General features: G+C 39.1%; 1 protein-coding gene across 1 annotated transcript; it reads right to left on the bottom strand.

Moving 5' to 3' along the window:
- Positions 1 to 140: 140 nt before the first annotated feature.
- TRPC4AP (transient receptor potential cation channel subfamily C member 4 associated protein) lies at positions 141 to 26570 on the bottom strand. Its single transcript, XM_083443998.1, has 19 exons — positions 26298 to 26570; positions 20246 to 20374; positions 19503 to 19619; positions 16630 to 16687; positions 15330 to 15385; positions 14387 to 14515; positions 11586 to 11787; positions 11240 to 11428; positions 10804 to 10946; positions 9939 to 10070; positions 9599 to 9657; positions 8590 to 8691; positions 6795 to 6878; positions 6272 to 6362; positions 5798 to 5938; positions 5601 to 5709; positions 4982 to 5094; positions 4601 to 4807; positions 141 to 3277 (listed from the first exon to the last, which is right to left on the bottom strand). Exons 1-19 carry the CDS (start codon positions 26475 to 26477, stop codon positions 3140 to 3142), a joined length of 2379 nt encoding a protein of 792 aa, XP_083300124.1. The 5' UTR covers positions 26478 to 26570; the 3' UTR covers positions 141 to 3139.
- Between the last annotated feature and the right edge of the window lie 1323 nt (positions 26571 to 27893).

The raw sequence follows: 27893 nt of genomic DNA, 5'->3' as shown, positions 1-27893 counted from the left end.
TAACCCATCAACTCACAAACCTCCACCTGAGCATTACAACTGTGAAGTCCACTTGCTTATACCCAATCCATGCTATTTATAGGAAGAGCTCCGTGACTATGAGAATTGTTGCAGAAAAAGTAAAGACCTTCACTAGCATATTTTTTTAAAATAAAATTATTTTAATAGTTTCCATTTAATACATTTATGTGCTGTTAGTAAATCAGCATTAATCTGGGCAGCATGAACATTAATCCACTTGAGATACTTTAAATTTCCAGGAACATTTGTTGGCCTGGTGAGGCCCACCCTCTTGCCACACAGCAGTTCCATTCCTTTAGTGATTAAAAATCCAAACCAAAGCCAACACAGCCAACAGTGACCTTTTTTGTTTTTCAGCCACATTTAAGTGTCACTCATCGGTATCACTCCTTGAAGCAGTTTGCATTTAAATCCAAGCCTACCATTGCAGTCTCTGAACATTTGCAAAGAAGATTCTATGAGAAAAGCTGTGGCGGGAGATCTCTCAGGCATACAAGCTCCCTGTAAGAACTAAAAGGCAAATGGTGCAGCCTGAGTCAAAAACCCCAGCTCAACTCCTTGCAATCACCTTGTAACAGGGATAGGGAACACAGGTGGCCTTCTAATTGTTGGTGGACTCCAACTCCCATCAGGTCTAACCACTATGGCCAAGGCTGATTGAAGCTGTAGTGCAGCAACATCTGAGGGGCTGCAAGTTCCTTACCCCTGGGCCTAGACCAATAAACTGGAAACAAATAGAGCAACATGGTGGGCGATACCAAGCTACTCCCAGGAGTAGCTAAGGATCAGTCTCACCTGAGTCAAATGCATAAAAGAAACAAAGCAGCCTGACCATTCAATTACAAGGAAATATGTCATATATACTGGATGAAAATTAGTAAGTTCTTTGCAGACTGGATGCAATAATTAAAACGACTCAGAAGGCATCCAGTCTCATTTGAGCCTTTTAATACATAGCGTTTAATTTGAAGTGTAGGGTTACTACATTTATAGAATCAGCGCATAAATATAACCTAGAATTTGGGGAAGGGGAAAAAGGATGAGCCCAAGAAGGAACAGGTATAAAAAGTTACCTCAACACTTGGACTCATTAACTGTCAAAGGCATGTGGAGTCAGGTAAAGCCAGTTTAATAGTGCCTTGGGATGAAAATTTTAACATATCCTTAAAAAAAATCAAAATCAAAAAGGATGTGGGCTGGTTGCTCCTGCACAGCAGATACATAATTTGCTCCCATATTTCCATTTTAATTTCTAACATACCACAAAGGAGAACACAGATTGGGTCAGTCTTAAAGTGCTGCGCTGTTCCTTCAATAGATGCCCAACCAATTAGATTATTTAAACTAGGCTTCCTCAACCTTGGCCCTCCAGATGTTTTGAGACTACAATTCCCATCACCCCTGACCACTGGGTCCTGCTAGCCAGGGATCATGGGAGTTGTAGGCCAAAAAAATTCTGGAGGGCCGAGTTTGAGGACGCCTGATTTAAACCAAAGAGCAACTAGTACTGTGAGATAGAACAGTACTATACTTTTTATTCTGGAAGCAAGTGCCTTTGTTTTTTTATGAGGCAAATATATATTAAAATAGTATCTGTAAACAAACCTGCTGCAGTCCAGCTGTTCTTTCCATGGCGTTATCTGTAAATAAGGTGCAGCAAAAAGTGCAGGGTAAAGATGATGAGAATAGTCAAGCACTCCGCTTTCCCAGCTACTATTAAGTTCCATGTCTGGAAATTACCTTTCTGAACCAAGACTGGTTCTGATATTTAAGGTTTTCCTTCATAGAGGAAAATACCACATAGCCATAGCATTCTAACACAAGACTTTTCAGGGGTATATTGTGCTATATGAGTATGTCCCAGAAGTATACATTTACACATTAAGGGACAATCAAAGTAATTTTAAACTGAGGGAGATAAAGGGCTGCTAAAGCTTCTTAAAGTGCTTTAGCACAGTAATGAAAAGAATGTTCAGAAAGTTTCTGACTTCAAATATTAGCTTGTATTCCAAGTGACTTGTTTAAATGCCAGCAGTTACAAGAGCAAACTCAGATATTGTTGAGCAATTTGTCCCCAAACCAAAATCACTGGGCAGCATTTAATACATGTATCATTAGGAGAAGATCAGCCAATTCCAGTAACTATTACACTTCAGGAACAATAAATAAATATATATACACAATTGGAATAAAAGGTGTTAATTTTGCTATTTTAGCCTAGAGTGTTAGGTTTCCAAATAGCAAAAGTTCAAGAGTGGATTTTATGGTCAGCCAAAGCAGGACTGCAGAATAGATTTTCAACTTGAGTTGGTTATTTATTGACAAAATGGTCAGGCTGCAATATTTAGAGTGGGGGAAATCAGTTAATTTCAATTCATTAGTGCCTAGTCAAAGCTAGGCTCCCAAGACCAACCCCATCACCACAATGTATGCCTGTTCTAGACCACACTGTAAAATCAGCTGAAGACAAGAGATTTCCACAGAACGGAGAGAGATACTTCTGGATGCAATACCACAACAAGATAAAATAAGGGGTTTGGACACAAGTTTTGTAGGAGACAATCCCAAAGTAGTTTGCAAAGAAGTGAAGAGAGCTATTATCTCCAAGAATTTAAAAACAAAATACACACACAATCAGTTCTATATCCCAATGCAAAGGAAAAAGCAATAAAAATAGAAACTTTTTAAAGTGGCTTAAATGTGGCTGGTGTGCATCTGGCGTGCCCATAGAAATCGGCTTGTTTGGATGGCCCAAAAAATTGCCTGCACTTTTAACATCTAATTCTGGTAGCCAGGATAAAAAGCCACAGCTAACAACTGCACATCTGAAAGATCCCATCTATCAAACTCAAAGGATTCTAGCCACAGTGAGCAGAAAAGACTGGGCTTTTTGCAGACAATTTCGGACAGAACACAAGCATTCCCTGAATATGTTGACTAGGAAGTTGGTGATGTCTTGCTCTTCAAAACAGTGCTGAGAGCAGGGGATGGAGAGAGAAAACTTTAACATGGTAACATTCCATAGTTCCAAGTTTGTGCACACAGCATATCCCTGAAAATCCATTGTCTGCAAGATTCCCTCTGAAGCACAGTCCATTGGAAGCCAGAGCCTGAAGAATTACTCCTCGGCAAAATCTCTGTCCATGTCCATGTATGCCTCGTCAATGTAGCTAACTATGGCACAAGGTGATGTCCGGTCTGGGCTAAGCAGTATAGATACAGTCTCTTTCCAGTAGGAAAAACTAATACATGAACTCTGTAAAGAAGGTAGAAAAAAAAGTTTATGCTACAGCACAACAGCAAGTACCACTAAAATGCAGCTGTATCTAGCAACTAACTTGCTACCAAGAACAGAAACTTCATGTTGGCCCCACCCATTATCAAACACAGGGAAACTAGGAATTCAAATTGAATTCAGAGCAACTTAGCTCAGTCTTCTTTCAGGAGCATGTTCTTTTGAAAGGAAAGCAAATTTTCTTAGAATGCAGAAATTCTGCAATCAGTATGACCATTTTATAATTTTTTATAAATTTCATAAATTTTCCAAATAAGCTGCTGAATATGAACAAATATCACAGCAATGTATAATAAATATAATGCCCCCCACAAAAAAAATCTGATACTGCCCGTGAATCAAATCTGGGAAAACCCACTGAAGTAGTTTTTTTAGCATATAACCAATTGTTGGAGCCTGCCTAATTTTGACAGATGTTGTATTCCACAAGACAGGTTCCCCTGTGCTGAAGGACTTCTGAGTTACCATGAAACAAACCTCCAGCACACATGGCACCACAGATAACTGCAGTGGACAGGCAGCAAAGGCGATCTTTCACACAGCCTGGTTCCTAGCTGTTTAGGGCCAACAAGTGAAACTTTAACTTTAGCCCAGTAGCACAACAATCTTTCTGGCCTGAACCAGGACATCCCCCATCCAGTAATCGGCCAGATGTCTCCAGGGTGACCAAAATTATAATGTTTTCCATATGTATTTTACTATAAAAAAGTTATAAAAACTGCCTTCCAGTGGGAAAATGTTATGCCACAACTGGCCAAGAACACAGCATAAGCATTTCCATGCTAATCATGGTGTGTGTGTGTGGGTGTATGTGTGTGTTAGTTACTATATAAAGTACCAGACAATGCTGGGCTATTGCTTCAAATTAACATGGACCAAATGCATAGGTACATAGAAAGCACTGTCTTACTATAGCTAAGAAATTCAGTCCAGTTTAGATCCACCTACACAAAACATGAGTTCTCACTTTTTCAATGCAGATGTAGCCTGCATCTGAGGAAGCAGAATGTTTCTGTGGCAGCGCACAGTCTGTTCTGGCTTACCAAGAAACTGCGACACTTACAATAACCAAAAAATGCTTTAGTTTTGTTGAGAGCCCAACACAGCCACCTAAGAGTGTTCAATTCTCGCATATTCTTAAAATACACCCTGACACTCATGTTGCTGTTGTATTACACTGCCTTAGCACTGTCATTACATCATCTATCTCTTTTACTCTTTCCCCACTGGGCCACAATTACAAAATATAAAGAGCATATTCCAAAGCAACTGGAACAGACATACATTTTCTAAGCAGGTGCTGTCCTTGTCCTTATTGAGGTAATGCTGTTGCCAGAAACGCAGAAGACTGTGAAAATTATTCAGGATAAATCCAGGGTATTTCTTGGTGTATTCCATCTCTTGCAGTGTCTGAAGATAGAAGGGAAGTTTGTCCTTCCTTCGGGCCAGCATTAAGATAACTAGACTTGTGTTCAGACAACTTACATTTTCCTATAGTAAAGAAAATAAGGATAAAAAATATAAAAGGCTCAAACTAACAGATATTCCCAGAGTCCATTTATGGAACACAAGAGTCCAACAGGTTAGGAACTTAAAGGAAAACATCACATTGGATACAAAATCTATTTACACATGCTCCATGGGAGATCAGTGACAGCTTTTTACCTGTGTGAGCGTCTGTACATGAATAATATTTATAAGCCGGAAAAGGAAGGACATCCTCATGGACATCTGCGACATGTAGGATAACAGGCGGCACTCAGACAGGACTTCTGCCACTGTAGGAGACAAGCCATTTGTTAGGTTGAAAGAGCTGAGCCAAGAATCATTTTTGAAAGGACTAACAGCTTTGCCAATATTTGTTTCTATCCACTGTTCGTTAATTGAGAAAAGCAACCACATGAAGTGCCCATTAAAATTACCACTTTTTTAACTTCAAAGAAACTCAGACAAAAACAGAAGCAGTAGCAACAATGGGTGCTTATCTATTGTGAACAGATACTAGGAGTTTTACCTGTTTGTTATCATCAATTCATCTAAGCCTTAGTGGCTGCTGAAAATCTTTCTGAAGTTGCTGGCTGTGCAGCAAATATGCCACTGCTAATCAGCATGTGGAAAAAGCCAGACCCTGTATGTAACCTGCTCGCCATGGACCAGGAACCAATCATTGCACCCAATAATTCCAAAAGGATTTTCAGAAGCCACCACATCCCTGATGGTTATAGACACAGTTGCCCATATTTTAAAAACAATTTCTTGGTCTCAGAACAGACCACAAAGTTACCTTTAATATCTGACTGGCTCTCAAATCGATCTAGAGACAAAGTAATACAACGAACCAGCATGTTGGAATCAACCAGTGAGCTGTTGATCTGATTCAAAAATATCTGAAACTAAAAAAGTAGAGTGATTAGGCTTTGCCAGCATCCAATATATTATAAGGCTGAGGATTCATTTGGGACTCTGGGGGTTTAGGTTTACCTTTTCATCCGTATTGATGTATTTATTAAACCTCTTGAAAGCATCTATGTTGAATTTCATCAGTTCTCCCAGAAGATCAAAGTAACTCTGAAGCACATCTCGTGACTTGCATTCGCTGTCTACAATGCAGTAGAGAATATGCTGGCAAGGAGAAAAATATTACCATAAAGACAATAAGTTTCACATTTTGCTTTCTGCAGGCAGAAATAAAATGGCTTTGACTTCCTATACTTGTTACGGGAAGGTGTTTTGACTTGCTAGGGGATTAAGCCTGATAATTTATAACTGTGGTGTTTCAGAGACACAGAGCACAGCAAAGTGACAAACTTCAGAAGATTAGACTGAACCCTAGATTATGACAATGTCTAACAAGTTGATTAACTCTTAGTAAAGACTCCATGTTCTCTAAGAAATCAAGGGTTTAAGGGTTTAGAAGCATGCTTCACAAACATATTTAGTAAACATTTAGAATACCTCTAGGAGCCCTCTCTTTAGCAGGAACATCTGATCTGCATAAGAAGTAGCGCCTCGTAAGAAACTTTCAACTGCCCTGGCTTGCCAAAACCTGGTGCATAAAATAAAATTAACACCTTATATTAAGAAAGAAACAGCTGGTTAATTGTAAATAAAAAGTGGAAACAGTTTTATGTGACATGCTCTTTTGATAGTGTGAACAGTTGTAGGAAAGCAAAGCAAAACTGGCTATATATGTGGATCTTCCTTATGTGTATCACTAGTTAGGATTCAAAGCTTAAACAACTAAGACATCTTTGGAGACTAGGCAACTTTAAGGTCATGGGCAGGGTAGAAACCATGTTGAGAGAAGGTCTCCTATCCCTGAGCACTGCTGGCCTCAATTTTTTTCAATTCAAGGACAAAACTAATCAAAACTGAAGTGTTTTAATAGTTGGCAAGGATCCACTTTCTCTCTGGACTCTGAAGATCAAGTTTTCCTACAACAGAACACTATGCTTAATGTAGTAATAACAGAGCCCACCTGAATGATGATTCCGCTGGCTCTTTCTTCATTACCTGAAGAAGTCTGGTCAGCAAGCCTCTTTTCCCATCACAGACTAAATTCCTAAAACATGGGGAGAAATTACAATGAGTAAACCAATGGGTTGAAGGGGAATTTATTAAGAAAAAATCTAGCAGTTCTATACAGCAATACCTGAGTAAACTATGCCAAGCTTTTGCAATGCTACAACCATTTCAAAATGGATGGTGTATTTTGAACATACTGTGACTCCATGGAACATTATAGTCTAACACCCCCTGCTGGTGAATGAATTTTCTATTGTAATTCTAAAAACCTTTTCAATGGGATTGAATCTTAAGTGCCCAAGAAGAAAACCTGCATTTGTAAAAACCTTGTGCTCTCTCACACAAACAGATACTACAAATTTTATTGTTTTAGCTTTTTGTAAACCGCTTTGAGGTTTTGTTTTGTTTTTGTAATCAAGTGGTGTATATATTTTATGAATAAAATAAAACATGACTACAGTCTGAATCTAAGCCTCACTGAATGTAGGATATTTCTGAGCTTACATGCACAAGAACGGGTTGTTACTTTTCCATTACACAGCATTCAGAACTGTACAAATTCAGAACTTGCATATTCTAACCCAACAGATGTTAGTTCAATTTTTTTTAAAAAGTTTTACACCCAGCCAATATGGAAATACTTATATGTTCCAGATGTCTTTAGATGTACAAGATTACACAATGTGTAATTATAGGGAAGTTATGAAAACAAGCCAAAGCAGAATGGTGTTGGCCTGTGGCTAAAACACAGAGGCCACCTTACCCAGTTTATCATTCCATATCAACTGAACTCTCTGCTAGGCAAATGAACGATAATCAGTCCCACGAATCCTCAAATGTTAGGAATCTGAGGGTTGAAGTCCATTTGCTTGCACCTTTGTCCTTCAAACTGACATCTACAGCAACGTTATTTTCCAGGCCAAATAGCTTGGAAAGGGGGCAGTAAGGACCACATCTTGCTACTAGTTTTGTTTTTTTTAAAAAATAATGTATGCTGCTATTGCCCACAAACTCAATCTGTTGTTTCTATGAAAAGGGTGAAGCTGTGAAACTTGTTCCCTCTTAGATGGAAAGAATGTCCCATACCTCAAACGGGGTAACATAAAGCATTGCACAAGCTACGTTCATAAACAGAATGTTCAGCAATTCACTAGGAAGTCAGCGTGACCCAATTTGGAATTTGTATGTAATAAATATTTAAGCAGAAATATAGGTATAAAGGGCCTTATATAAATAAATATGTTCATTTGTATAAGTGTATGCATACTTTAAATATGCTAATTAAATTCCTTATGAAGTCCTATGTGATCCTTTTCCTGCTTCCCATGAATGTTCCCATCAGTTATCAAAATTACCTATGATTTGCAACCTCCACTCTCAAAATCCACCGCTTATGCATTCACTCTCCAGCCAACATTGGCTGCTAAGTGTTCACAGGTCTGAAAAAACAGACCTAAGTTCTGCCTCAAAAGGGACAGAGTTGGCTTTAGGGGTAGAAGCAGATTGTAAAGGACTGCAAGCAATCCCTAAAGGGCATATGTGGCCCCACCCAGATGTCCAATATACACTTCAGAAAGATGCCATTGCATTGTGTGAGTGATTCACGTTTTTGCTAGTTCAACATACTAACAAAGTTAGAGATAACCCAACTTATTGCAAGGGTTCAAGAGACAGGCCTGGTAAAATAGGATACTTGCCATACTTTCAGAAAGAACAAATGATACAAACATACATGCACTTCTCTCTACCTGTCTGTGTTGACAACTGCCTCTACTTCAGGGATGTTGGCTTTGAGGGATATTGCACTCAGTTCATTAAGCTCTTGGCTGTTTAGAAGCAGATACTTGTTCCTATTATAAAAATCAGGACAGAAGGAGTGATTACAAACATTGATTCTTTAATGCATCATCTATATTCCCTTTGCAAAAATGCACACAACTATACTGGTTCTTCTGTGGTATCAAGGTTCTATTCAGTTTTACAGAAACTTAACTCTATATTGGACAAATAATCTCACAATTTGGGTTTGAGCCCTGAGAATCCATAGAATGAACCCACAGAATAAATTACAGGTTGCATTTAAGGTAGCATTAGGTAGTTCCTTGCACAAGCAGAATGACTTCCGATTCTGCAACATAATGTCTCCCCTTCCCCCATCTCCCCCTGTTCTGGGGTTTCCCTCCAACACTTTAGAACAGATTTGGGGATGATGTGTGTGTGGGAGGGGGTGCAAACTTCTGTTGCGCAAGCAGGAATCATTCTGCTTGCGTAATTATTCAGCTGAATACTGTCATATTAAAGGAAATTGTGAAAAAGGAACTCCTAAAATAGCAGAAGGCCAAGTTTCACAATTCCAGTTCCTTTCCCCCTGAACTTTTTGATAAAGAATGCCCTAAATATAAGTTTAGATTTGGGGCAATCTGTTTAGGATCTCAAAATTCATGCACATAGTGCCTTTGAAAGTGTCCTCTGACAAAACTAGTCTAAACAGCTGTATTCCATTTTTTGGTCCCTTGCACGCTGGCAGCCACTGAATAGTCTCTCCCAAAATGTGCTTTACAAATACCTCCCAATATCTTTTCACTCACTTCTTGGAAGTGTAACAGCAAAACATGATCAAAACTATTACATATTCTTTGTATGTTACTTTTAAGGAGGTTCTAAATTATCCGAGTTACTTCAAATATGATGTTCCATCAATTCAGCAATACATGAAGTGCCACCACAAAGTTTATGGCAAACATATTCTATACTCACTCATGGTGATCACTAAAACTCTGAAGTAGCCTCAAAAACTGAATCTTCAATGTAATATCCTACAGAAGAAAGAAGTTGAGAATTAATTTTATAAGAAACATTACAGAATATCCTTCCTAGCAGACTGGTAGAAACATCAACTCACGACTTCCAGGCTTAAAAAAATATTTAAGCCATTTTAGAGAGTGATGCTGTTACCATTGCAATCAGAAAAAAATACTAGTATGAAAAACAACTGAAGAGGCTAGCTATCAACATTATTAACTGCTATTACATATGAGCTCTTAAGGGCCATTTCAAAAGAACATACTCTATGCAGCAGCTTAAACCTAATACTCACCGGGCTACAGTCACAGTTTTGATTATGCCCATGCAGAACAAGGGCTGATGCTGAATGCTTCCGCCAGATCAATTTATCAAACAAATTATTAAGGCCAGGGATCAATCTGAATTCTGCAATCATCTTGTGAACCTAGGCAAGAAGAATGATCAGGTATATTCACTACAGGCATATTGTTTTAAGATCTTCCATAAACTGTGCCAGTTTATTCTTTAAAGCTCCCCCACCTCCCCACAAAATATAGCCCATTATATATATAAATATAAAAATCATAATCTACACACACACACACAAAATTAACTCTGAAAAATATATATTTCAACATCCAGCAATATCCATTAGAGATTTCTATTCTGCACACCCCACAGGAATGAATAGGAATGAAGAAAATGTTGTTTCAAGAGTGCTTCTGCAGTGGCTGCACCCTTCATTTTAATCTACTTGTTTTCAATAATGCACCAAATTTCAAAATTTAAAGTGAAACTTTTTAGTGCGAGTTTGTTGATCCCAAAATAGACTGGCATAAAACATGGCATAGACTTTCTTAGCCAAAAGCCTCATTTCAAAGTATTTGTCTAAAGCAGGGTGCCTTAACTGCTGCCTATCTTAATGCAAAGTACTTGCCAAATGGAAAAGTACATAAAGGCACATACAAATTAAATTCTTGCTAGATCACCAACCAAAAACCTTATAGCTGATCACTGTGCAAGATACATGAATCAACAAGCATCCATTTCCTACAAGATAAGATTATTAGTGGTCTAGAGTTTGAAAAGATTGTAGGATTTTAAATAGCTGGACCCCCATTTGAATTTTCAGAGCCACTGCTTGCAATTCACTATACACTTCTGATGCAGAATCTCACCTGATTCCTTTGCCTGCCCATTAAAAGCACACAGAGGACATACAAAACTTCCAGTTTATACATAATCTCATGCATAATCTTCATGGTCTGTGGAAGTTGATTCCTTGGTGAAGTAGAGGCAAATCCACTCTCATCTGAAGATTCTAAAAGACAAAAAAAGGGCAAGGAGGTAGTTATATAATAGTTATCAATGCAACAAAAATGTAGGAAATGAGAAGATGTTAAGTTTCTCCAATGTAGCAGAAACTGAATACACCATCCTGAGGTATTTGCACAAGTCTTTTCAGTCTTTAGGGACTGCTGCACATATGCTTCCATTCCAGTACGAAAATGTCAAAGCAAGAGTACAGTGCAAGACAAGGCCACGCGCAGATCTACAGGTGATAAAGCTACCAGATTATTAAATGGCTGTTCTTGTAAATTTAAAAGCAGGTACCTGTGCTGCTTTGCTCTGTCTCTTCACCTGCCACACGCATTAGTGCATCAAGTACAAGTGCATTATCTAGCCAGGTGTACCACTCCTCCAATTCTTGAAGGAAACTTGAAGTTCCTGTTGTTTCTGAAACTTTTCTGGTTGCTAGTTTACACAGTCGTTCAATGAAGCCTGGTATATTGAGGAGTGCAGCTATGACAAGAAGCAAATAGGATTAACAAATGTTAAATTGATGGAACAACTATTATTAGAAATCCAAATGAAATCAAGTTTACTTCCATCTTAAAATACTTTAACTGAGTACATATCAATTTGAGTACATATTAATTTCAGAAAGAGGATGCTTTACCTTGATTAATTTCCGCCCGAGAAGGACCCATGTTCTTTTTCTGCTGAGCATTTTTTGCAAGAAGTGTATGTTTGTCATCACTGCCTGTGTCCAGTTCTGAAATTGTAACTGCAAGGATCCTGCAGAAGTTTGCAAGCTGCTGTTGGTCAAAGCTAGAGACTAGACTGGAGAGGTTTGGAATATCCTCCAACTGAATCATTTCCTAAAACATGACAAGCGATATGCTGACTGCTAGTGACCCACAGATGATTTAATTTTTTTTTTTAGCAAAGATTTATTTCCAAGATTCTTGCAGATTAAAAGCCTATTCTGATCTCCATCTGAAACCACTAGCTAGAAGTGGAGAAAGGCAGCACTGATCTCAATGTCCCTAAACATGCTAACCTGCACTTCATTTTGTCCCTAAGACAAAGGGGAATCCTGAACATATTCAGCTGAATGTGCTTAGAATACGGATAGGGAAACCAGGGTTCCCATTTACAAGGAGGAGTCTAACTGCATTAATATTCAATTCAAAGTGCATTTGCAGTCAGGAACCTAAGATGCACTCAGCTGAAGGTCTGAAAAGGAGCTGCTGTGCACTCCTAGATAGGGCACTATATAGAGATAGGAATCTCTTAATTTACCACTCTGAATAACATTAACATAACTACAGTAAGTCTGCAATTTATGTGGGGCTATGTTACAGGGATCATGCCTACAGCCAAAATCACATCTAGTCAAAACACATTGAGCTCAATGGCAGCTGGGATTTCCCAGACACCCACCCCCTTTCTATTGAAAAAAAATATTTTTCTGCCAAGCATGTAAAACTGAATGGGCACAAGTAAATTGCATGCAAGTTGTGGGCTTACTGTAACCGTTTTACTTTTTATATTACTTGCTATGTGGCTCATTAGATTCTGTATAGCAAGTACTTAAAATGGATCTAATGTTTTGTATACGTCTGTACAAAGGAGTCACCCCAGCAAAGAATAGAAGTTCTGATCATGTAGGGCTGTTGCTATCAACCTTGACAAGTTGGGGCGGGAACAGAATACTTTACCTAGGCAACATGGAAACCTATCATAGGAGAACAGTTTCCCAGGGGCTCCTATTCTATCTAAGTAATGTATTAGTTGGGCCATACAACAACCTTGAGAGATCATGCTGCACAGCAGCAAAGGCAGACCCTCTTAGCAGTTATCAACACTTACTTCTGATATATTAACATTAATAAACAGTCTACAAATTATACTGTACTTCACCACAAAACTGCATATTGTTCCATGCCGATTGGCTGGAAATTATTAATTGCAGGAATAATTTATTATTTTTCTTTAATTAGATGGGGGTATGAAGCTACCTCCCCACTTTCTGGACTTCTAGAAAATTAAAAGAATTTAATTCTTTTAGCACTAGCAGCTAAAATAATAATACTGAATATTGAAAAGAACAGTTTTGCAATATGCTTCTAGCTTAAACATTTTGCAGAGTTATCTTATAATGAAACTGAGAGTCTCAAGGACATCTGTGCACCATTTATGAGAGTGCAGGGTATAAAATGAGACTGGCTGCAGTCCCCTGCTTCTTGGTTTTCCTTCTATTTCTTGTATCTCATTTTAATTTGAATGAATTATACCTTTGGGAACATATTTTAAAATTATAACTGGTAAATTACTCTTTGCTAAGCAATTTTTTAAAATGGCACAATGCTGAAAAGTATTGATAGCAACTGACAACTAATCTCACAAGTTAGAGAACAAGTTTCATGAAATGTTACACCCAAAGTTTTTAGCTTGTGTACTACAAATAAATAATAGCATTTACCTTTATGCTATATTTGTCTCTGTGCAAACCCAAATACGGTTTAAATAGCAAACATAATGGGGGTCAGGAAATAATGTCTCATCTTTAAAAACTCCCCCCTTTCTCTCTTGAAAGCCTCGGCTATTATTTTAACTGGGAAAAGGGAGATCTAATTAAATCTGCTGATAAAACTTAAGTGCTAAATAAATGCATTTCCAAGCTCATGATAAAAAAATTGAATCACAGAATTTCAGAATCAGAAGAGACCTTGGAGATCACCTAATCCAACTTCCTAATCAAAGAAGGATCTGCAATGCAGAACTTAAATACAGCATCCCCAACAACTGGTTGCCCAGCTTCTGCTTAAATATTTCCAATGAAGGCAAGCCCACCACCACCCAAGGCAGTCCATTCCACTGTCCAACAGCTCTTAGCTCTCAAACAACAAAAAACAATGCATGCAATAGCCCTTCAGGTATCTGAAGGCAGCAGACATGTCTCCCCTTAACCTTTTCTTATCCACACCAAACCTACCCATTTTCCAACTGTCCCTCCAGACCCTGTACACCACCCTAGTCACTATTCTCTGGACACACTTGCTTCACCATTTTCTTTGTAAATTCCAGTATCCAGAAGTGGGCATTGTGCTACCCACAACATTACTTTATTTGACACCAGAAAGCTAAGGCGTGAATGGGGTAATCAAAGCAGTGCATGCAGAGATGTATAATGGGGACTCCTTCAGCAGGCTCAATAAAAAGTACCCAGCCTTGCTATTACATGATGCCTTCCCAAAATTTTACAGTTAGGAGAGGTGCTGCCAAGATACTCTTAAACATTACAAAGGAAAGACAGGCTAGGAGCAAGTAATATGGCTTTTTCCATTTAGGATACAATATTCCCCCCCCCCCCCCCCAGTTACTGAACTGAGAAGGGACTTCTACTTACAAGCTGTTAAAGAGTTTTGAAGATTAAATGAGAACATGATGGTATAGGCTACATTATCAACAAACCTTTTTTACTCCCAGGATGTCTTCTATAAGGGTGGCTGTTTGCAGGAATGTCTTTTTATTTGTCATCAATGTAAACAAGAACAATACAAAATCATTTCTTTCTGCCAATCGTTTAGTGACTCCTTCAGTCTACAATAATGAGAAACCACATATACACATGAGCAAAAGCTAACACTGCTGAGACAAACATCACATATAATTTTAAAATAATATAGAAAAACAGAGCTCTCCCAGGAGGCAGCAAAGTGGAAATTAAAAAAGGAATGGAGAAAAGTGCCTTCCTTCCACATAGGATTCTGAACCTTTCCAGCTTTCTTTGCCTTTAAGTAGAAGAGCAATAAATTCTCAACAGGGAAAGCTAGGCTGCTCAAATGACGTGAGTATAAAAGTGCATACCAGCTAAGTAAAGTATCCAATAGTCTTGCCAATGCATACAAATGTAATGTGAATGACAGGAATTATTGGTTTGTTTTCGTGCAACATTTAATGTCATGAACTCAACTCTAGTTTTCAACACTAATTTTACATTGATAAAAAGTTTCTATTTTTTTTTTAAAAAAACCAGTTCAAATACTACCAATAACATAAAATGACTCATACAGTTCCAAAATAAAATTTAAAAAGCATACATAACTGAAAAGAGTCTTAAACAGGGAATGCTGACCAAGATTCCCACAGCAAGCCACTGCATTAAGGCTTAAAACACTTCAGCAATAAATAGCAATGAGTCCTTATTTAAAAGATGTTTAGACAAAATGCAAGCAGCAACAGGTTTGCTACACTGCAATTTGTGAAATGCAATAGAAATTTCAGCATCAAGAATATTGCAGCATGCAACATTAATTTAATGCTTTGAATGTTTTTCTCTGTCAGACCAAGAATCCCCTAAACCTAGCTGTATCACAAAACAAAAATTATTGACAGAACAGAAAATATAACTTACACATATGCAAGTGTTGTACAATATGCTTAAACAATCCTTGATGAGGTCATCGCTTACTGCAATAGAAAAAAACTGATTAATGCTTCCTGAACAATCAACCACAAACAAAGACATACGTCACCACACTATTTAACAGCCCAAATGAAAAAATCCAGCAAGTATCTCAGCTGCTAAAATCCAATAAAAATGAGATCTGATCGAAGTTGAACACACAGAGGAACGACAACTATTATTAGGGCAGGTAGGCAATCTGTTCACATCAAGTTTATATGGCTGACAGAAATACTGCAGATATCATGTGATATTCCTGTTCTGAACACCACATGAAACAAGAAACTGTGAGACTTTGACTTCCTCTTATTACCTTATGAGCCTATATATATGCCATGTGATTCTAGCCTTGCTTCTAAATGAAAGGGCATTTAGCTTGTCTGGATTGTGAAACTCTGTGCCTATTATTATAAGTAAGCAGCGCTGGTCCATTTGCTGATATTGTTTGTATTAGCCTAAGAAAGATAGCTTTTGTTGCTTTGTATCCTGTCTTGTAATTCACAACTGTAGTCTTAACAATGGTTTTTTCTTATACTTTCACTGGGATACTGGAGTCTATTTTTTAAAAAAAGCTATTTTTAATTTAATTTTTAAGAAATCTACTTCACCTATTTCCTGTGCGTTCTTCTGAGTAAGATTTCTAGAACTAAATCCATGGACTTGGCTGCTCAGACAAACTGCTACTGAATAACCTCCTGGAGGCTTATGTATTGTTGGAACAGAAAATCTGGTTCTTAGTATTTTGTTTCTCAAATCTTACGTGACGTTCTGTAAAGCTCTGTGATTTTCCTAGCCAAAACTGGTGGACTCACAGGAGTGATGACAGTGGTTGGTGTTTAATTCTGGTCATTTGGCTACTGCTACCCAACAAGACTTGGGCTTCCCTCCAGGGTTTGGGGAGCAGGTCCTCTAACACACTGGTTATTGTGCATCACTATCCAGATGTTATTAAGTAGTCTAATGATGTTTTATGGATGGGCTATGTTCACTGCCTATATACTTTGTTTATTGTGCAGTATTTAATCCTATAAACAAACACGGTTTACCAGCATTTATCACCTCTGCAACCATAAAAGTTAAGAAACTGTGTGGTAAAACTTCATTTTCATACATCATTAAAACACACACACAATGTTAGCAAACAAGTATTGCTACCAGTACTTGGTTTAGTGACCAATTATTCTATCAGGACACGAGAAGAGAAGGAAACAAAACAAGGTTTGGTGAAGGAAGTATATTATTGACTTACTTTTCTGCTTCTTCTTTTGTGTAATAAGAGTTGGTCTCATAAGTATTTCTACTAGAAGCTGTGAAAATTAGATACATAATGACTTTATATAGATGCATTTTAATAAAAAAGCACCTATTTTTTGGGCTATATTGAAATTTAAAGCAAACTACTTTAAAAAACGACAATTCCGCTCTATTGTACTGGACAAAACATCCAGTGTCCTACTTTACTATGCTTCTCTTCAAAACAATAGTCATATTTCAAGAGCAATGCAATGACATTTTAAAAGAAACTATAGTTTTAATGTGAATGAGAAGTACGTTTGTGCATGCTGCAAAGTTGGTGCAAAGTTCCCACAACATTTCTCCCCTTCTGAGGCAATGCCATTTGCAGAGGACATGGATAGTCTACTGATCTTTACATTTGCAGGGCAAGCTTTCCCCCTGCCATGTATTAATATTTTAAAGATACACATATACTTACTAATATTTACTGAATATACACACTGGGAAAACTCAATACAGTAACACACTTACATAAATATAAGTCAAGTGAATTAAAAAGAATGGATACGTTTATTCACCCCACACACCCTTTTATATTACCCTTCTTTTCCATTTCAAAGAAAGACTTGGGATAAGACTGATAAGGGGTTAAAAAAGACAAAAGCAACTATCGTAAAAGGAAACAATGTCACCCAGAAAACATTCCAGACAATTGTAGCAAAGCTATCTATAGGACTATGGGGCACCTCCTGCCCTTGAAAATGGCCGTTGCACATTCCTGCACCTTATGGAAGCCACCCTGTCCTCCCTATCAGTTGACACAGTAGCACCAATAGCTGGTGCTTTCCCAGAGCAAGAATCAGGGCTGGCATCCAGTCTATTCTTTCAGCAGTGGCACAGGATGCAATTGTATTGCACAACATACAGGACTGGACCACGAACCACCCCTCTATCACTAAGGAGGACAGGACTCTATAATATACGCCTGTGGCCTCTCCTTGTGAAAGCTGCATAGAAGTTGAATACATTGCAACTTTTAAAAGCTATAGGCTACTTAAAAGCAAAATCTGGGCTGCCTGTAGCTTATCTGATCGAGACGTTATATCAACCGGCATCACTACTCAGTCTTTGCGCATATTAGTTGTACAATTGTAGCTTATACAGACAAAAGGTTTTTGTAACTTCCCATTGAAGAGGATTTAAAAGATTTTGATGTAGCAGGCAGCTCCATATTTTAGTGTGAAATAGCTTAGTTTCAATATTAGTTCAAGCTAGCTATTAAGATTCTGTATTAATAAAAGAACATGCTTTTCTAAATTTATCTATAAGATACAGACATGTTGCTCTCCAAGCTTTTAACTATGACCTTGTGTTTAATTTATAGACAACTTTTAGTTAGCTCTATCACAGACCCATTCATTACGGCCACTCATATATTGACAAGGGCTTCCATTGCCAGAGCCAGCCTCCCACTAAATGGAAGCTTTATTAAGATTAAAGATTTGGTTATGAAATATGCAAAAGGAAACTAGACACTTTGTACTTAATATACTGGATTCAAGAGGCTAAGTATTAATTATATACGTCAGGATCCTATGACTCTCAAGAAGATTGAATATCACTTCTGAGCCATGACAACCCTCAACTTTCTTAGCACTGAAATTATGGGTGCCCCATAAACGTTTTGAAATGCTGAAGGACAGTTGGCCAGTCAGGTTATGAGATGCCTAATATAGAACGCATTTACCTTGCAACACAAAAAATACGCAGTGCCTCCGATGAAGAGTCTTACTTCAAAATATACTGGGTGAAATAAGTCACACACTTCTAGTGCCACTTACAGCAGGGGTGCAGAACCTGTGGCCCTCCAGATTATAAGCATGGTCAAGGATTGTTGGAGTTGCAGTGTTCAAAACTCCCACTGTTCTAGGCACATTTTGTGATAGGGAATTTCACTAGAGTGAGCAATTTCTGAGCTCTGGGTGCAGTACTGCACCTAAGATTTCAGATTAAAACTGCAGAGTAGAAGGAAAGGGGGACATATTTCTGCCTCCCCACTTCCAGCTACTCTCTGAAGACTGGAGAAGAGACCCTCTTAAGAATATATGGGGGGAGCGGGTGAAGGACTAGACCATGTAAAAAATGAACATAATATTTTAGCTGCAGTTCATTCATTTTCAGCTTCGGAATTCTTGTTATAAAAAAAACACCACACCTAAACATTCCATTGTTGCACCCATAACCTAGCTTTAATGTGCCATTTAGCTTTCATATCTCAGTTTCTAACACTATGGAGTTGTAGTCTGAAAAAACCCAGAGGGCCAAGATTCTGCACTCTAGAAGTTTCTTCTAATTTTTTGTATTGGTGCCCTCCATCCTTACCTCTCTTGATGCTACAAGTACCCCATGGACTGCTAGTTAGTCATTCCTGCTAGAGAGAAAACATTCCCGTTCCTTGTGATACTCAATCTGATTGAGGGAGATTCCTTCCTAGCATCCAATAAAGTGATGCAAATCCATGCTGCTTTACACCCCCCAATCCAAAAGAATGGAAGAAACACACCAAGATCACATAACTTTAACCTTGGTTAAAGTTGCACCCTGTGACTGTTTATTCAACTTGTAGAGTGAAATTGTGTTTTCTCTAAAGCCTTCATTTTCTAAGCCAAAAGGCCAAGTTACTTTAGTCTCCAAAAACACAATATTCCTATTGTAATGAAGAATCCCTTCCTTACATTTTAAATTTGGCTTTCTTGGGTAACCAAACCTTCCTATGGCTGTACTATTGTCTTGAACAAGAGTATTAGTATGCCTCACTCAATGTGTTAGTTACTGTATTTGACAATATGCTACAGCATTTTTTTTAAAAAAGTAGAAACCACTTACATCAACTCCTCCAAATAAGTCAAATGTGTATGTATTTGGAAAAGTGGATTCTTGAGCAGACTTTCTCTCTTCTGTGACAAATGCCATAGCTTCCATTGAAAGGAGGGGAGAAATCTCCTGGCAGGGAACAAAAGTTAAAGTTGCAGGTACTGAGAGATACTTCATATCAAAGCATATTATTCAAAGTAGTTGCAGAAGGTTACTGAGGGTACTTATGAGATTTTCAAAACATAAATTTGCAGCACCAGATAGCCAATTTCATCAAAAAATATACAAATACAGATTAATTCACTGCATCAGCAGCTAAATGTGATATCAGAAAACATAACAAACTTAATTATTCTATCAATGTAGTCTGAAATGCGAAACATGCAAGATTGGGAAAAGAAATGATTTCTAAGTAAATATGTGAAACACATTTGTTGAAATTCACTTTATGTGAGCAGAACTTGATACTCAATTCCTTTTTACTCTTCTGGAAAAAAAAGGGTTGGAGAATCTTCTGTACGAAGAAAGCTTAAAGCTTTGAGGAGGTTCAGCTGGGAGTGGGGGAGACAACAAATGAGGGCTCTGATAGCAGTCCATATAATTATGCACAGGATGGAAATAGCTAAACACATGCATTTGAGGGGCCACTGAAAGAATCTGTGACTAACACGTAACTTATGAATTGACTTAAAATATCAGAGGAAACTGAGAATGGATTCTGCTCCATGCATCAGTCTGCCAGTAAGAAACATTACCTTTAAGATGCCTTGGCACTGGGATAAATCACTGTTGGGATGACTGTTCTCATACAGCTTCTGTAAGAGCAAGGGAATTCCATTCCACTTTGCTTGTTTATCTCTTTCCTTTAACAAAGCTTCTGTGAGCTACAAGACAAGATAGAGATGAGACTGACACATTTCTCAGATATAATATATTTTATACTGCCCCAGAGCATGCGTCATGCTACCTTATGTCTTGGAAACTGGCCACTATACCCAAACTGTGTATCTGATATTCACTATTACACTAGGTCTGTTCAGGCATCCCCAATCATGCAGAAATTTCTTTTTCTTGATATAGAAGGGACAACAAATTGCCTTCAAACTTGGAAGCCAACAGTTAATTCTACTGACCCACTGGAATACATTAAAAGTGTCCCTGAGCTCACACAGTATGTCCTTTCCTTTCCACTAAGCAAGTTTCCTCACCCTTCCCACTCTGTTGAGGAGGGCTCATAAAACTCATGGTATAAGTCTGAGTCCCTGGATGTCTTTCTTTAGAAATTAAACACTGTCCCCATCTCTCCAGCAAACATTCTAAATATCAGGTAATAGTGTCAACAATGCTTCCACAAGAATATAAGTTCTTTCATTGTAAGTGAGATTTGGAAATTCAGTTGTCATTCACGTGAAAATCTGGATACAAAGAGGGTTCTGTATTCTGATACAGGCAACACTGTGTGACCTTAATTACAACAGATCTTTAGTGCCAAGCAGACTGTAACATTTTGAAGAATGGGGCCAGTGATGTTTAGTCAAATACTCTGATACTCATAACAGGACTAGTATGGTTTACTCACTGAAAATTGTACTTTTGTGAATGTATTAAATCCACATATGTTCACTGCGTCTTACTTATAAGAAAAACGTATATGTGTGTGTTCCAATTGTCCTAACAATTGCCAAAGCAGATTTCTGCAAATTCCCCAACCACTGATATTGGGACCTGTGCTTTTTAATTTGTTCATAAATTATTTAGAGTTGATGGTACCAAAATGATCTGGATAGTTAAAACAAAAATGAGGAAGAGCTTTGAAAGGATATATCTATACTGGGTGAATGAGCAGTGAAATGGCAAATGTAACATTATGTAGTCAAGTAAACTGATGCAAACTGGGGCACTTTTCTCTCTAAATTTCACATAAGGAGTCTGAATTGGTGGTGGTGGTAACTGAATAGGAATGAGGACTTGAGTTTGTGGTGGATAGCTTGATGAACATGTCAAGCCAATGTACAGCTGCTAAAACATGATTTCTGAAATCAGCATTAAAAATGTTTGACCTTGGTCAACTGAAGCAAACATCGCCACCACAGTTGGGGGTGGGGTGGAGGACAGATTTATAATCTCCCAGGCTCCCTTTTAAGGTTGCCCTAAGGAAAATGGGTAATATTGTTTTCAGATATCATTGTGAGTTAAGCTTTTCCTCATTCCTCAGCTGGTTAGCATAGTTTAGCTATTATAAGGTAAAGGTACCCCTGCCCGTACGGGCCAGTCTTGACAGACTCTAGGGTTGTGCGCCCATCTCACTCAAGAGGCCAGGGGCCAGCGATGTCCGGAGACACTTCCGGGTCACGTGGCCAGCGTGACATCGCTGCTCTGGCGAGCCAGAGCTGCACATGGAAACGCCGTTTACCTTCCCGCTAGTAAGCGGTCCCTATTTATCTACTTGCACCCGGGAGTGCTTTCGAACTGCTAGGTTGGCAGGCGCTGGGACTGAACGACGGGAGCGCACCCCGCCGCGGGGATTCGAACCGCCGACCTTTTGATCAGCAAGCCCTAGGCGCTGAGGCTTTTACCCACAGCGCCACCTGGGTCCCTTAGCTATTATAAACAGTAGTAAAAACCAAGCCACTCCATCATTTCTTTTGCTTAAAGCTTTTCCAATTCAAGAACAGTCCTAAAAATTCTTACCATACTCTAGTAGGCCAATGTCTAGTGCTGAATTTCCAAAACATTTTTTTAAAAAATAATAATAATCCACCAGCAATATTTTTTAAATAGTATTGAAAACTGACAGCTAGGCTCTGAATGTGATCTTTTTTAAGGCCACCTAGATCAAATCTGTAGATCAAGAGATTCCCTGCTTTCTGATATAACTATACTATATTAATAATACCCACAGCTCTCACATACGAGTATTGCAAAGGAAATAAGCAAAGTTATCAGCCAGAGTAGTGATAATGGTGAGGTATGTTAACAATGTGCAACTGCTGACTAGTTTGTTGCTAATAAAAAATACTAATACAAAAAGAAAATTAGATTGCTTTCCCTGCTATATCTTCCACCTATATTTTTATTTCGTAGATTATCTTCTTTATAAAAATGAAAAGAATGGGTTGTTTTTTTAAATTGGCATTGGCACGGAGAAATTATAAATTCACAGATGTTGATAGTACTGTAAATAAAGGGTTGTATCCAACGTAGTGCAATATGAACATTCTATCTGTGCAATAATTTCTGCTTGTGCAATAGAATGTCCCCCCTCCTTTCCCCCTGCATGCCTCCTAAACCAATTCTAGAGAGTTACCTCAACCTTACAGAGCAGATTTGGAGAGTGTGTAGAGTGTGCGTCGGGAAAGTCCAGTCGTGCAAGGATCAATCCTTGCACTGATGGGATACTGTTGTTTCATTCTGTATTATCTTTAAACTCATAAACTAATAGTTTGTAAATTATCCTGCACTTTCAATATCCAAAATATAACTTACTCTAGTTCCCCGCAAGTGTGTTATCCTCATCTTCCTTCCGTTATTTTATCAAAATTAGGAAGGCTTATCACACTTAAAATACTCTAGATTTTCAATACCCACTGAAGGGTTAAAATAAATTTTCTAAGTAGGGTTGCTTGTCAAAATGTGAGATCTAATTTAGCGGAAGTAGGTGCCTGCATACACAATGGGGCTTTCCCTTCATTTCCTCCCCATGGACCCCCAAAACACAACCCCCAAATCGGCTCTGGGTGAATTCAGGGACCATTCAGCAGATTTTACGGGGAGAGAAGAGAAACTAGAAATCCCATTGTGCAAACAGACAGACATCATTTAGATGTTGGCCAAGTGGGCAGCTTATGTGTGCCATCAGTTTTGTCAGGTTCTAGACAGGATTAACACCACAGCTCTTTTAAGATAGGACTCCTCACATTATGATTTTTCTTCACAGATATAACTTTCACTATAAGAAAAACAAACAAACTAGATTTACAAGTATCTTTTGTATGCATACCTGAGCTGGAAAACCACAGTTTCTGTACTGTGAACACTTGCACCAGAAAAGATGTGTGTGATTGTAATGTGCAGTAGTGATGATGCCGATGCAGAAAATGCAATGTGCATGACACAGTGATGAATTCTCCCCTCCCCATGAAAATGCTATTGAAATGCAGATTCCATTACCGTGGAAAAGAATCAATGCTTCAAATTCTCTTTTCATTCCCAGTCTTGCAACAAAGCAGTGACAAGAACCTTCTACACTACAAGTTTTGAGTAGTAACTCCATGCTAAAGTGTTGCAGCAGAGACAGGTAACTTTGGGCCATTGCAGCTTCCCCGCCCCCCAACTCACAGGGACTTCTATTTTAAGAAGTCTCTGTGAGCAGAACAAAACAGTATTTTAAATTCAGCATTCACACTTAACAAAGCTTCTGGCTCCACCATTTTCAGAGTTTTTAAAAATTCTGGATGTAAATTTCCATATAATTTAGTTTATTGTGCCAAAAGAGAAAGGAATGCTGATCCAGCATGAAATATATACAAGCAAAACAGCACAGATTCAAAGGTTCAAAACTCATCAAAGAAACCTAACTAGGAGTTTACAAGATCAATGCCACCTTTTCCACTAGTCATCAAACCAGAACTCTTCTAGTATTTAGGGGAAATGACTAAAGGAAATGACTTAAGTAGGATAGGCACAACGTTTTTCACTGAAGGACAAAAAAAAGAACTGAGCAAGTTAGGTTATCCTGGTAAGTAAATTCTATTTTCAAGCTAGAAAAGAATCACTTTTAAAGTGATGAATGAATAAAATTTTTACATTGTGCATTTTGATCATAATAACTGAAAACAGCAGGCTTCGGTGTACCCAGCTCAGTGCTGGATTGCAACATTAAATTATATTGTGTATTGTGAGGTATCACATACAAAGGAATATTTCTTCAAAAAACTTCACATATGTTTGTGGCAAATATTTTCATTTTGGCTGGTTCCAGGACACTGCAATAGTCCATATGGCTGATTTTCCTTATACCAATGCAATCCAACTAAACTTACAGAAATGGGAATATAAGGCATCTTTCTATTTTTATAACACCCTTCAGAGACAGGACACACTTGCATACCAGAATGGTAGATCACTATTTCCCATTCCCTATCTTGAACCGATACCATTATGTCTCCCATTATATAAAAAAAACCTTGATTGGCCTGACTTAATTAATCCACCTTTATGTATTGGTTAAGCAAGCTGTGTTCACAGCAAATGCTATTTTTAACATTGATAATTTTAGTACGCCCCAATATGAGTCAAACACATCCCTGTAAAATTTAGGTTTTAATAATGTGCATGTAATTCTTATCCAGATACTTTTTAAAAATAGCAATTGTTTGTATTTGATGTAGTTGTTTTAGATGCTACTAAAATTATTATGCTTTGATGACAGTAAATTATGTTTGATCAAAACCATTGCCAAAGCTGAAATGAATGTATTTTGAGGACATGATTTATTGAATCCTTTCATTTTTAAAATTTAATACTTATGTTTTATTTAGGTGATTTCAGTTAAAAGAAATAAAGGGATACAGGAAAAAAAGAGAGAGGGAGAACAACATAATCAACAACAAAGATACTTATAAAAGCAAAAATATAGATATTTGTTGAAGTTGGGTATTTTGTGGACTGTAGTCTTCAATTAAATGAAAAAGGTTAGAAAAAATTATCTCCCTCAAAGGCAAAAATGGGTATAAATATCTATTCCTTTGAGCATCTCCCATTCTTCCATTTCAGAGGCCAATATCACCTTTTGCCTGATGCCCAATTTTAGCCTTGCTTATTAAGGTAATTTTAATTTAATTAGGGTTTCACAGCTCACAGCTCAGTATCGATAATCAACATTGTAGATTTGTACTTCAGGTTTTTATGGCATTAACTTCATATGTCTTTCCCCCCCAGCAATGCTTAAGTTCTACTAAATAAAGAAAACGTATTTGATATGTGTCCTTGGACACTATTATTTCCTAATGCTCCTAAACGAGGCAGCTGTTATGGAGCAAAGGAGGTGAAAAATTCAACTGCCAGACTTTGTGTCTGCTACATAAAGATCACACTTTTAAGACTGCCTCTCGGAACACAGCAAAATTGCCACACGTTGACTCAGCGATGGAGAACACGGTGCTCTTATATTCTGCCAACTGACTCCTGCTTGCGAGTCATACCTTGCCATAGGGCTGTGCAAGACGCCCGTGCGCGCGCAAAAAACTCCGGCGAGCAAGGCAAGACGACACCTTTCCAACGAAGTATACTGGATTGCATGCTACTGGGGGAAAGGTACCGGACTTTAGCAAATGCCAGAGGCAATGGCCTTATTAACAGAAAAGCCGCTGAGAGTTGCAGACCAGGAAGCCAAGCAGGCCTCGCAGCAGCAACTCCAGGATTCCCAGGGAGCCCATAAAGACGAGCGGCAGACTCCCATATTTCCGAGGGTGGGGGAGATGGGATAAAATTGCCCGAGCTCGCCTCAACGGGTGCCAAGAAGGGCCGCCTCCTGGATGCGAGTATGGGGGTGGGGAGAGACAAAGGGGCGGCATCACACGCGAGGGAGGGACAGGGGCGAAAACCGCCCCCCACTTCCCACCCCAGAGTGAGCTGCAAAAGGATAGGCTAGAATGGGACGTGGCTCGGCCGCGGTCTCGCTCCCCGCCTCGTCCCTCCCGCCGCCGCCGCCCCGTCTCCCGAGCGGAGCCTCTTCTGAGGGAGGTGGCGTGTCGGCGTCGCCTCAGCCTCGGCCTTCCCACAAAGCCCGCCTCAGCCCCGCGGTACCTGCGGCCCCCGCGACAGGCCCCGGCCACTGAGCTGCGCCTGCCGAAGCTGGGCCAGGATGTTGGCCGGCCTTCTGCAGGCTCCCGTCCGCCCCGGCGCTCCGGGATCCGGGCCCGCTGCCGCGAGCGGGGGCGCCGCTCCTGCTCCTTTCGCCGCCGCCGCCGCCGCCGCCGCCGCCATAGCCGCTCCTGCCTCTGGCTAAACAGGAAGCGCCCCTCCTCTCAGGCGCTTTGAACGGAACGTCTCCCGGGCTGCTCCGCAGCGACCCCAGCTGGCCCGGCCGCGCGCGCACAGCCAGCCGCTTCCTGATTGGTGGGTAGAGGAGTACGCGCCTGCCTCTTCCCGTTTCCCCCCTCATTCCCCAAGGGCTGATGGGAAACGTAGTCTTTGGCCGTAAATTGCGAGCAGCTTTACTCGCAGAAAGGGATGTGTGTGAGGGAAGCACGTAAGAAGCGGAAAGGAGAAGCTGTCATCTCCTTCTCCCTTCAGTCAAAGCCAGGACTTCCGGTATTTTGTGCGACGCTTTCCGCAGACACAAAGGCACGTGAGGTTCTTTTTAAATGCCCCCCCTTTTGCTTTGTTAGATAGCTACATGTAAAGCCTTTCTTCAATTAAGCCATAGTTGTGTACGAAATATTACTAACAACTACTTTTTTATAATCGGCATCAGCATATTATGTGCATATATAATATAATAAGGTAATAATTACAGTATCACTACTAATAATTAGTAATAATTATATTACTACTGCATGTTAGAATATTTGAAGCACTTCACGTGCATTTTCTAAGCAACCCTGTGAACACAAAAGTTTAGGGGCGCTATATCAGCCCACAAGAAAGATTCTATAATCCATAGTAGCACAATACCTTAATCAGGCCAACCAACTTGGAACAAAGTAGCGTACAAGCTTTCAAGTTCCTCTCCATAAGTTCAACAGGGTAAATAGTAAAACGAAGCTGGGAGGTTGGCCGAGGTGAAATCACAGGGTTTTGTCCTTAAATGGGACATGAGAATATACAGGTATAAGCGGAAAGAAAAATGCAAGTCGCTTCTATGCAATTATGCTGACCCATAATCACAAAATGGGAGCTTTTCTGCTCCTTTCAGACAAACTGTTTAGAATCTGGCAGAAATCCTAGAAATTGCCAACATGGAACTTATACCAGTCCCATCTCTACGTGTTCCAGGATTTACAGCCTTCCTACTAGCTCACTTATCGCCATTTATTATTTATAAAAAGTACCCCATATAAAAATAGAAACACAAGTCTCTGCCTGCAAGAGGTTTCTTCCCCTCTTCTTTTTGCTTGCTTCATTTATTTTTCAGTTTTGCTGTTGCCACATTGGAGAACAAAGGTTGACTTCTTGTTACTTGCAAGCCAACACTCATGGTTTGCTTCTCTCTAAACAAAGAAAAGCAATGCATCTTAAAATGGAAGCTGCATTATATACCTTTAAATCCCCTTTAAAAACCCCCTGCTTTATACAAAAAGTACTCCCAGCTATAGAGTAAGATAGATGTCTTTGCCAGAACAACCACATACAAATCAGAAGCCACCATCGTGTCCCAATTGGAAAGCCCCAAGACTACAA

This window comes from Podarcis tiliguerta (genome assembly GCF_965153285.1).
Source record: "Podarcis tiliguerta genome assembly, chromosome: 6".
Classification (NCBI taxonomy): domain Eukaryota; kingdom Metazoa; phylum Chordata; class Lepidosauria; order Squamata; family Lacertidae; genus Podarcis; species Podarcis tiliguerta.
The sequence above is the reverse complement of the archived record's forward strand: the minus strand, read 5'-3'. Positions and strand labels throughout refer to the sequence as shown.

What these genes read in the sequence shown, in the direction of transcription:
- TRPC4AP (XM_083443998.1), bottom strand. Translation starts at nt 26,477, where the DNA reads ATGGCGGCGGCGGCGGCGGCGGCGGCGGCGAAAGGAGCAGGAGCGGCG. An exon ending in ACTTATTTGGAGGAGTTGAT is followed by an intron (nt 16,688 to 19,502) that starts GTAAGTGGTTTC and finishes TAATTTTCACAG; the next exon opens with CTTCTAGTAGAAATACTTAT. An exon ending in GCAGTTGTCAACACAGACAG is followed by an intron (nt 6,879 to 8,589) that starts GTAGAGAGAAGT and finishes CCCATGTTTTAG; the next exon opens with GAATTTAGTCTGTGATGGGA.